Raw genomic sequence first — 12,389 nt, 5'->3', positions numbered from 1 at the left:
CAACTGGATGAAATTCAGGATGCCTTTGACATCTTTGAGATAAAAGTAAACTACCATTGCACAGGCATCTGTGTAAACACTAACAGGTCCCAAAATTCTTTCTAACAAGCATACTTTCAGCTGGAATTAAATGTGCACATCAGTACCTTGAAATGGTATAGAAGTGCATCCTGTTACTATAAACTAGAGATGGCTCCTTCAATACATTTCTGGAAAAAAAGCCATTAAATGGAAAAGACCATTTCAGAAGCTGCCTTTTTATTTTACTTGTAAAATGGATTCTGTTCATTCTCTCTTTTTCCAAACAAGTTCACTGAAACCAATTTCCAATTCCAGTCCTCTTCACACAGAAGAGAAGAGTGATGGGGTGTTTGTGCTGGTCCCCTCATTAGGGATCCTTCAGAGCAAAACCAGTCATTCCCCCTCGCTGACAGCTGGCTTCAATGCCCTAAGGTAGCAAAGTTTGTACAGAGACTTAATGACAGTTTTTTTTAAAGGCTTTGAATATCACATAAAACATGATCTAAGAGCAATTATAACACAGTATGTCGTGTTTATCTTGGGTTTTACTTGTTTATCTTGGGTTTTACTAAAGTGCAAATCAATCATTTTGCCTCGAGCATTTACTTTTAGTAGCCAAAATCAACAGTCATCTCATGTACCCATGTTACTGCAGTCACTGTCACTGCTATTTGCAGATTCATTTTTCTTCTCTCAATATATCACAATACTGATGGCAAATTACTCAAAAGTACCATGACTATAATAAACAATAATCAAGTCAGAAAATATTTGTTATTGCTCAATGTAATCAATAGAACACTCAAAACAAATGTGATGGATCTGCTTGGGTTTAGGTTTAGAGTTTATCTTTGCTGTTCACACACACACACCCACACACACACGACTGCATTCCCAACAGCACAAGAAGCTGCATTAATTGTAAAAATCCTACCAAGGGATAGAGCTAAATGCCAGGATAGGGTCTTGAATTGTAGGGCAAGACTATTCCATGTTACGTTATATAAAAAAACCCAGTGTACCCAGCATTTAAAAAACTCAAGTATTAGTCACTTTAGCCAAACTTTTGGAAAAATAACAAAGTACATGGCAGAGGAGTCAAAAAAAATGTATTGACACAAATTCAGGACAGATGCATTAAGAGTATGTTATGTAACACACCTCAGTGGAGAACTACGAATTACATATGCTCATTTATGGAAGCCAAGCACATTACACCCATAAAAAAGTGAATTAATTTTGTAAATAACTAGGCTAAGAAATGCTAGTCTTCCTTGGACTGGTATCCCATGACCTTTTCTTCCCCCATGTTGCCATTAAGAAAAGAAAGAAATTGCCATTAAAAAAAAGGAAGGGAAAAAAAAAACATCTGAGACTGACAGCACTCAGCACTTTCACAACAACCCCAACCACATGTTTTACTGCAGTACCAAAGGACTTCCCTTCTACAGATAACAGCTGCAATTAAAGCTCAGCCATTATCCTAAAGGCCAGACAGCTAGCCATGAAGAATGGGCACTGCAGAAATCTGCAGAATCAGTGCAGTTGTTTTTCCTGAATGTCTTCACACTGAGACACCTTTCACTGTGATACCTGACCAGGTCTCAGTACAATTTAGGGTCATAACAACAGTGGCCTACAGCCTAGAGTTTGCATCTTAAAGGCTAGGAGGGAAAGTAAACTCTTCATCACTTACATAATACTGTAAGAAAAAAGCATAAAGGCAACAGCTGATCCAGTACACTTTCTAAGCACTGTGTGTAAACAAACATAAAATGCTGACTATTTCAGAGCACCTCCAGCAATGGATATCCAAAATTTGGGGGTTTACTTTAAAATTTTCCATTGACCTTACATTTGAGCTTTTATTTCTAAATAAAATTTCAACTGTCAACCCAAAATTGAACCTCATTCTCATCCTACTCCCAAAGTAGCAAGATTTTTAAACACTTCAGGTAAGTAAGTTTGCAAGCATGACAGATGTTTACTGCACAGATCTAATCTTCAGTTACTGAGTTAATTTTGACTCTATCAAAATACATGTTAGAAAAAACGTGTTTGACTTTTTTGGCTTTCAGTCTTCTAAAGCTAAGCATCGAGGCAGAGGAAATACAATCTTATATATAAAATACAATCTTATATACTTAATAGACTTGATTGTTAACCAAGCTGCAGTTACAGAATGCGCCTGTTACAGCTGGAAAAGCACACGACAGAATTTGGTATCTCAGATTAACACACAACAGCTGTATTGTAAGTTACATAACAGGAGATCAGATAAATAAAACCTGTAAATCATTTGAGGTCTTCAGCAGATACCCCACTAACATCTACAATTAAAAAAAAATCCAATTGCATTTTAAAGCACTACAAGCAGCCAAATCCCTGATCATGCAGAAGGACACCATTCCTATTTTTCATGGAGAGATAGGTCATCTTACCTGTGTATCAACTAAAAGATGAAAAGCATGAGGGGCAAACCCAAGAAAAATTGCTCCAGATCACCACTCCCCAAATTAAAAGTGTAGCAGCAGTTTCTCTATTCCACCCTGCCATTACAACGTGCAAAATCAAACAGCAGCCAATACACTGGCCAAACACCTGCTCTCATAAAATTCCTTACAATATGTAAGAAAAGAGTAGTCACTGGGTGATAACTCTGCCTCTTAAGTTCCTCAGGGGGAAAAGAAGCCATTCTTTGGGTTTCTTCAGTATCTCACTGACAATGCCAGAATCTGATTCCCAAGTAAAGCTTCTAAACAAGCAAGCTTCTAAAGTAAAGCTTCCACACAAGCAAGCAGCATCCCTTTATAACTATTTAACAAATGAGGATCAAGGGGAGGTTGCTCAGATAGGAATCATATACACATATGATGGAGAGAACAGAGGCAAAGCAGCAATTCTGTGATGGCTGAAACCAGTTTCCATGGAGTTACAGGAAGAGGTAGTTGCCTGTAATAGGCTTGAAGGAACCTTGGACAAGCACTGGGCTGACAACAGGAACACTCAGATTAGCCTCTCACTGCTGTTCAGATGAAATATTTAGCAACCCATTCCTATCCCATCACAGATTAAACAAACATTTCCTGGGTCCTTCCACAATGGAGGGCAGAAATGAGAAGGGAAGAACATTCATTCTGTATTGAAAGCTATACTTCTAAGAGGAAAGAAAAAACACATTCAGTTTTTGAATGGCACTGCTGAGGCTAAGGGCAGGAAGCAGAGCTACTGACTGCATTCACAGCACCAGGCAAGGCTCCAAACCCTGGTTGCATCCAGGTGCTCCTTGTAAACACTGTGAAAACAGCTAAATAAATAGCTCCAAGCCAGCAGGTCATCCAGTCTGACCCAGGGAGCAGAAGCCAGTGTGACGCAGCAATTCTTTAATCAAGTTTTTCCTTTGGTCAAGCCTCTGAGACTCAGCTAGAAAATCCTCTGAACCCACGTTAGTGGCATACAACCACACACTGGCCTGATGGCTATTTATCTTAACTCTGCATGGTGATCTGCTGCTCGGGTGCACATGTCTTGCTGTAATGCTTAGACCTTGCATCTTGTAATACTTTTTGCTACATTAAGAGTCAGGTGATTATTGTCAGAAGCCTGCCTTACCTTTATAGGCAATTTTAGCGAAGCTATGAATTAGTCTGCGTCTTGTGTTTAAGCCTCTTTGGGACTGCAGCCCCTTAAACAATTCTTGTCACTTTTTCTGTTCTCCACTCCTATTTAGTTCTTCACAAATGGTGTTGTGCAAATGTTCCCACCAGGGCTTTATGCAGCACCCACCTCCCTCAAGTCTATGCACCACTCAAGAAACGCTTCCTCCATGGGAATTTCACTGCTCATACAACCAGGAAAAAAAATAATCTGAAGCAAAAGAATCTTAATCATGATCAAGGGCATTCCCATCACACACGCTGGTACATAGGTTATTTTTAGTTCAGGAAAAGGGTCCTCAAGAGAGGCTTTCTGCTTCTGACACAGAATGTGACACTTTGAAGCTAAGAATGACCTTACATTGTCACTTCCCATAAGTAGGTCCACTCTTGCTTTAAGAACCTGTTCCTTTGCTATCTCAACTGGTACTTCTTTGAAAAAACACCATAAATAACCAAAGTTCTTACCTCCTTACCCACTCATGGTTTATCTTTAGCACAACATACAAATGAGAGATACAATGAAAGCCACAGGAAGAAGGCAAGTGTTTAAATAGCAAACCTGCAGAGCAGTATTCACAGAAAGCTACAGCTACCATCATTTATAGAAGGGATATCTTTTAATAAAAAAAAGCCAGAACTACCTACCATTTAAAAACCAGATGCTTTTTAAAGAGTTTTTTTTTAATCTAGCAAGACAGACCGTGTTCTTCTGAGATGAGAGGTGAATTCTTTGAGAGCTTAGTATTGCTGGAATCTGAGCACTGAATAATGAAATAACAGACAGCATCCCGGTAATGAAGGATGTCTATGCAGTACCTTGCTGCATTAAGAAGTGAGTTTGTAATTCTGCCCAGCATCATGCTACACTAGCCAATACAGAGGAGCAGACTTGGATCATGAAATCACACTGAAGGCTGAAAGGAGTCCCCACATCTTTAGAAAGGGCTGTTTGGGGAACCTGGGAGAAAACAGAACTTTTTATGCGCATTAGCATAATGTAGAGTGAAACTACTGGTATGGACCATAATATAGATCTCTCTCTCCAAGCAGACTTATATTACAAGATGTGGCAATGCTCTGGAAGCTATCTGATAATGCAGAACTGCTCTGACAGCCAGCCCCTCATTAGGGGGGGCTGACTGTCAGACCAGTCATAAGACCACAGGTTTGACTGATGCACTCATTTTAACAGAAATCTCAGTGCTACATCATAACTGCACCAGGAGCCAGATTTTAAGAACCCTAAACTCAAAGAAACTTTCCAAGGAGATTTGTCCTCAGTTTTATGCAGACTTGTAAGGAAAAGAAACCACAACTAGACAGTGGAAGGTGGTAGCAAACAGCAAGACATACCACAAAGTCCCACAAAACTACACCCCCAAGGCAGGATTAACATTATTCATGTTCATATTAATCTCTCTGAAACAGATCCATTTAAAATCTCAGCAACCTTTTCTGAAAAACTGCTTGGGGAAAAAGTATGAAGAACGCAAGTCTCCCTCAGCCTGTGGCAACAAGCCCAATGGCACTAGGCAGCAAAAGAAAGTGTGCAGAGTACCCACTAGTTCCTGTTGTTTATGAAGAACAGATCACAGCAGGTTAAGTGCAGCATGGAAAAGGAATGGCATTTATGGAAAAAACAGAATACCAGCAAAAAAGGCAAAAGTCTTGGGAAGACAAACTGGTTTTAGTCATGGTTAATTCTGCACAAAAGCGACCACAGTTTTCTACAATTAATCAAATTACTCGTATCTAGCAAACATTCTTATGTTGTGAATAACTCAAATTTTATCTGCCTGCTTATATTACTGTGGGCTAAGTGTAGAGAGATTTTGTTATAGGAAGTAATATTCCCCACACAGACTGAAACATAAAGACATAGCAATTCCAGAGGAATTAATTCGATCTGCTTCCCCATTTACAGTCATCCCATCATGCCTGCAAGTGGCATCACTTCTTCATCCTGCAAATGCATGCCCCATTTGTAGATGCCTAAGTAGCACTAAAAGGGGACTTGATAAGATCTTTGCAATACACGTACTCAACAAGGGAAGCAGCACACATGTTGCATAGAAACAGTTACAACAGCCAGTGAACTGACAAGTGCTAGCTCCTCTTGATGCAGTACACAAACCCCATTATAACTAGTCATGCATAAGAAAACTGGAAAACTGATCAGCTGAGCAACAGAATTGGTGGCAACACTGATTTCAGTCTAAATTTCACAGGCAATCAAAACCAGACTGGTCATACAAGTGTTTTAAGACATGCATGATGTCTCTCTACAAAAGGGTTTAAATGCAAGCCAAACTAAGGCCTTTGCCTTTAGGCCCTTCTCCCTTTCACCCTTGTTGCCACATCTAACTATGGTAGATCCAGCCCTGTGGGAAAGCAGGAGGAAGTAAGGTGAGCATGATCTTCCTCCTCTAGTCGCTGCCCGCATGGCACATGCTCTGGCAGAGGAGCTGCGTTCTCATCACCCCCTGCAGCCCCATCCAGTCTGCAGTGCCTCCAGCCCCAAATCCAGCACTGAACTGGCTACAGCTCCAGCAGCTGGAAAGGGCAAACTTGAGCTGCTTTCAGAGGAACAGCCCCACTTTCAGTGTTTACCCAGAGTGACTGCAGTTTAGTTTTAATCAAGATAATTATGATGAACTACAAAAGCAACGGTTCAATCTAGTTAAGGCCAAGCAGGTTCTCTGAACATAGATACTACTACCTAATTCTCCCACATCTGTACCGCTCTTGTTTTTCAGTCCTACAAAAATTTCAAGAATTCCCAACAATTAATTAGTTAAATTAAATATCAGACTCTTGAAGTCTGATGGCAAGGACAACGATGTGGGTCTGAATACTACTGTGTTCAGTTGGCTCAACAAGATGACCTAAAAGCAAGTAATCTACATCTTGAATGAGTGCTGTAACAATTCAGACATTTCATATTCTAAATATATGCATGCATCTTTGATCAGAATTTTTCTTCTACATAAAACCCCCTTTCAATAACAGTTACACAGAAAGGGGGAAGTTGTTGAAGGAGTCTCCCTAGCCAACTTTATTGACCCTGAAACGTGTGCATCTGCTTAAGACTCTTGTTAGGATGAGGATTCCATGTTGAAGAGCACAATGGGTATTCTTCCTAGAAACTTAATTGTTCTGTTGTAGACTTCCCATCTGAGATTTTGGAGTCTAGATGGAGCAACATTCAGGTATTGAACCAGAATAAACTAACAACAGTCCAGAGCTGACTTCAGCAAGGCCTCAGGGACTTCACAAGAACACAGCCTCCCTGTAGAGCAGAACCCAGGAGCTTCAATTCTCTGCACAAGAGATGCAGTATCAAAAAATACCTCTACCAGATGAGATCTATTCATGAGTTGCTGGAAGCAAAACTGTTTAGACTGTTCACCAAAATTCTAGTCTTTATTCATCTTTTTTTAAATCAAAATTTAATTTGTTTTGACCAGAAGCTAAAGGAAATATTTGTCTCAAAAGCAGCCCGAAACTAGTTAGCTTTCTTGGACATTATTTTTCACTTAAATCTTATGCAGGGACAATTACCTTAAATGCTGCAATATAACTGATGAAGCTAGTTCATAAGGTATGTGGAACACAAGGTATTTTTATGAACTAAGGAATTATATGAATTTCAGTTAATTCCAGATACAAAGAGATCAGAGGCTTCCTTCATCATGCCAGGTAAAACAAAAGCACTTTATAGTGTTCACAGATAGAACTGAATGGAGGAAGAATGTGAAATACCACTTGGCTGCCAACTGACACCACACAATTTTTGTAAGCAGTTTCATGCTGTCCCTCAACTGGCAACCAGCACTGGCTAAGGAATGTGCCAAGGAAAAGTCCAGCAACTTCTCCACAATCCAAACACTGGTACCAACCTTCAAAATAAACCTGTCTGAAACAAAGCTTTATCAACTATACTATCAGTCCAGCCTTATCTTTTATAAGGATAAAAATTTCATCTACTTTCCTCTCCAAGAGGTTGATGGACAGACAATAGACATTTCAAAGTTTGCTTTCCTTACCCTTTTTTTCTTGAACTATGAAATTTAACATGGAACACTTTGTTCCATGTTGGCCCACTGTGATAGCTTTTATAAACATTAGCCTCCAGTGCCAACAGAATCTGAGAAGCTCTACACAAAATCAAATTGCAACAATTGAAAGTGCACTTAAACTGCAAGAAACTGCAGCCATCTTCTCTTATCCCAACCTTACCATGATGGTCCACACAGTACAGAAACAGAATGCTGCTCTAAAGAAGCATGCCGAGTTTGCAGGATGAATACAACTTTTTCCACATCATCATCAAAAAACAAAAACAAAACAAAAACACTCCCACACACCAGATAATGGGAGGGTAAGACTGAGGGGAATAAAATTTTTGGTGGGTTATCACAAAAAAAAATCTTTCCTCTCCTATCCCCCCAGGCATCACAAAATGTTTGAACCAAATCCAAAGTTCTCTGCCTTTCTCATCTTTTTAAAGCCAATATTGATTCTGTCTTGGACATTCTTTTAACTTCAGAAGACCCTGCAAACAACCAATATATCCTAAAATTTCTCCAAGAAAGAAAGTATCTAGAGCAGTATGAGATGTATGAAAAGTTAGGCAAAAAACATTCTGTGATTTACCTAAACCCACAAAGTAGAGGTCACAGGTTTTGTAGGTTGCAGGTTTTTAGCTTTTTAGATGCATGCAAAACTGAGCAGATAGCATGAAATTGTGTCAAAAAACTGTGCATGAGCCATTTTTAAAAACCAGTTCAGTCAGCACTAGGACACTGCTCAATATGCAAGGGGTAACAGAACCAGGTATCACTCTTCATTTCTACCCTGCTCTGGCAAACTTCAGCAACTGAACAGTGAGGAATCAAAAACCCAAACAAAACAGTCTCATCTCTTCTCTGCCAGTCCTCCAAATCACTACAGGATATATATCACAAAAAGTAACCAGCAGAAGGAAGAGGCTGAACAGACTGCTTTTTCTCCTGGGATAGATGAAACAGAGGTATGAGCAGAATCAGCTGCATCCACCCTGCTCTGTGTATGTAAGCCACACCTCTCTTTGCAGCCCCTCTTCATGGAAAAATTGACCTCCCCTGCAACTGGTTTTTTTTCTATGCAACGCTGAAAATTAATGCCATTTTTTTCTGTAATACACTGGAGCTGGATGCTATTGCATATGTGTATGTCTTTTAAGGTATTGTGACGGAATCAAAACTTCTGTTTGGTTAACAAAGTTCCCAGCTTTCAAATTTTTACCCAAATAACTGGGTCAGAGTGTGCACCCACTCTGCTATCATCACCTGGCTCACCCCTTAACACTGAATCTCCCATAGACACCCGAAGCCTGGCTGAATGAAGCAAATAGAAATTTTACCTGCATGAAAGATCCATCCTCATTGCATTCTGGGATGAAGACTGCTTCCTGAGGCTTCTTTGCCTGTTCCAGTGCTTGAGCTCTCTCTAATCGACACTTGCTTTGGCCAGCATCTACAAAGAGAAAAGCAGAACTCACATTGCAATTTGGCCTCTCCAAAAGCTAGCAGATGACCCACGCAGCTGCGAGGGAAAAACCCCCAAAACAAATAAATATGAAGTATAAAAGACCATTACCTGCACATTCACAAGGTAGATATGGAGTTACCACTCATAATCCTAAAGACAAATATGAACCCAGACAATGAAATTACAAGTCAGTTAATTAAGAACTGCCTAATTTCCTAGCCAACAGTTTTTATGGTCACCTGGAAGCTTCTTTCAACCAGCACTGGAGCACAATGCCCACACAATGAAATGCAATTAACAGCCTGAAACTGGATGGCTGAGTATCACCAAATAATTCAGGCCAAGCAGTGAGCAGTGTGGAAAAGAACTGATGACTCCCTCTTCTCTGAGTAACTCTCCCAGGAAGATACTAAAATAGCCAGCCATCCATATGAACTTCCCCCTCTGTATGGTTCAGATGAGGCAGATACACCATTTTCTGTGCTGTCCTGAAACCCAGCTTTTACCTCTAGTCCCAGTGCTTACAGCCAGGTGTGCATTACAACTTTCTCATACCAGTTACTCACTTTGGAGAAAAGAAAAAAAATTACTCTGCAAGCAGAGTTTGAAGGGGTTAAGATCTCAGTTCTTACTTCAGATGATGGCAAAGTGTAGCACGACCTTAACCCCTTCTAGGTGGAGCTCACAGTTACAGAGCATACCCAGATAAGTCTAACTCTAATGACTGATGGGTAAAAAGAGGGAAGTTCTGCCCTGTGGAGATCCAGATTGACTCAGTGTTTATATTTTAAAACATCAGGTCTAACAATAACGCTGTTCAGTCTAGAAAGAGAAGGAAAACAGTGAACATCTGTTTCCATGACACTCTGACACCAGAACTAACACCTTCTTTCTTCTCCCATGAATACACTGACCAAAGATTTTTAATGCAGAAACTTCAAAATCTTTTAGCAGCACCATACAGTGAACAAGTTTCAATCCTCATTGTACCAGGCATGGAAATCATACTGGTTAACAAAAAATTCCACTGGATCCCTGAAGATCCCATTCTGTTTCATCAATCACATGAACTTTGACAACGGAATCACTAATACCAGCATTAAATTAGAAAGTCAGTCTGGGTTCTTAGAGCAACTGAGTTCACATTGTGTGGCAATAGAAGTAACTTCCATCCAGGCATCTCTAGACACAGAAATCAATGACAATGCTGTAACTAGTTTTGATAAAGACAGACCACAGCTTTCAGGCTGAGCACTTTATTTATACATCTGATGACTCAAGAGATTAAGTTTTTGTCAACACAGTTTCATTTTAAATAGATCACATTACTTCCCAAGAAGGATTTCACAAGTCTTCTGAAATTATGAAAATCAAACTGTTCTCTCTGGAAAAAGAATGATTCAGGGCAATAGTATACAGTAAAGATGCCAGCTGCTTAGGCTCTGCATTAGAAAGCAACAGTACCTGTATCAGTTCTGCCAATGACCACAGAGTGACTACAAGTTGCTCACCTCACCCCTGTGTGACCTTATGTCACTTCTGATCCTATGTCACTTATCTTTAGGCTAATTTGTTTGTTGGGTGTTTGCAAAATACCAAAGCATATGGAACTTTGATCTCAGGTGGGCCCACTATGCACCTGTATAAAGAGTGAAATTGTTACAGAATAAAAAAAAAATAAAATTTACACTGTATGTTTTTTCTAGTTTTCCATCAGCTTTGACATGGAATTTCCTTTTTGCCTGCTTGCCAATGTGACCAGATGATCAGACCTCGTTTGCACATCTCCAGTGGAGGATAGTCCTGCCAACTGATCTTCCAAACGTGCTCACTCTTTCAGCTGAAAAGGAAGAACTTGCAATGCTTTTAACTGGAACACCTATCACCTGCAGATCTCCTGCTCAAGCTTAAGAATCTAACCTTGCTTGGCATGACAGGGGACATTACTACAAAACCAGATGGTGCGCCTGCACTTTCGTTCATATCTGCCTGACTGAAAACAGTTTCAACTTCTGCTTCACAGGAGACAACTAAGTAGCAAAGTAGCAAAAAAAAAAAAAAAAAAAAAAAAAAAATCAGTGTGGATTATGGAGATGTGCACTTGCAAGGAAAAAAACAGGTGTGAATTTCTTACATGACAATCAAACCACAAATTCTCAAATGAAAGTGTTTTCTAGTCTCTATATATGAGGATACAAGACTGCAGACAGGCATTTCTGGTTCCTCTCCCGAACATAAAACAGAAGCATAAAGCACTTCCATATACCATCTGCTTTAGTGCTGGCACACTCACAACTACACGACTGAAACTGAATGCATCAGCACTGAGCTGGTAGAAACAAACATTTTGTGAGATCCCCCACAGTACAAATACATTAGAAGTCCAGGCAGAAGGGAAGCTAACCCATTTCTTGTCCAATTTGTCTAATCAACAAAGAAACATGCACAAGATCAAGGCCTTACTTTCAGAAGATAATATAAACACATCATTGCTAAGGCTACCATGTCTCTCCTGGCAATTTTAACAGGCCTTTATAGATTGAACTCTCTACTCCCACCCAGCAGAGCACACTTCAGAGCACACCACCACCACACCACAGTGTTGAAGAGTTCATCGTTGTTGCAGCACCTTCTGCACTTCAATCGTTGGCTCAAGCAGTGACTCTTCCCAAATTGCTGCTGAAGTACAGAGAAGAGAGAGTTTTTCTCCTGTTCACGAACACTCAGGACTGATTACTTCTCCCATCCTCCCTCACTGATTTCCAAAGGGCATGCCAGTCCTTTTACAGCCTTGATTTGGAACACCTTTATACCACGCTGGGTGGAGAGGTGCATGCATATTGCTATCTTTTTTGTCAGTCTTCCACAGATCAGTTCCAGTAAAAACAGTGCCTTTAAGATCAACATTTACCAGTTTGTTTTTAAAAGGACTGTCAATCCTTCTCTTCCTCACTCCACAGGCTGGTATTTTTATAATGTTTGCATCAACATGTGATTTCAGTGAGATGACTTCACCTTGCTATTTTTGCTTTGTTAATTAGAAAATGTAAAGTATTACATAAGTGCCAAGTGTTTAAAAAGTAACTGTCAAATAGCTCACCCCAAATAAGATGCATTGCAAATTTTACTAAAGCCTGATCTTATGATTGTAGGTTCATATACCCTATTCTGCATTTT

At 39.9% G+C, this 12,389-nt stretch overlaps 1 protein-coding gene across 7 annotated transcripts in view; it reads right to left on the bottom strand.

Moving 5' to 3' along the window:
- SMOC1 (SPARC related modular calcium binding 1) overlaps positions 1–12,389 on the bottom strand; it is a 128,689-nt gene that overhangs the window by 70,747 nt on the left and 45,553 nt on the right. For all 7 annotated transcript variants that reach the window (XM_071427193.1, XM_071427191.1, XM_071427188.1 and 4 more), the window contains one exon: positions 9,085–9,197. In XM_071427193.1, coding sequence (XP_071283294.1) covers positions 9,085–9,197 — 113 coding nt within the window. The remainder of the gene's footprint in view (positions 1–9,084; positions 9,198–12,389) is intronic.

Source organism: Agelaius tricolor, unplaced genomic scaffold (genome assembly GCF_023055355.1).
Source record: "Agelaius tricolor isolate 1412-34295 unplaced genomic scaffold, bAgeTri1.0.p SCAF_5, whole genome shotgun sequence".
NCBI lineage: Eukaryota > Metazoa > Chordata > Aves > Passeriformes > Icteridae > Agelaius > Agelaius tricolor.
This window is presented reverse-complemented; position numbering and strand designations above follow the sequence as displayed.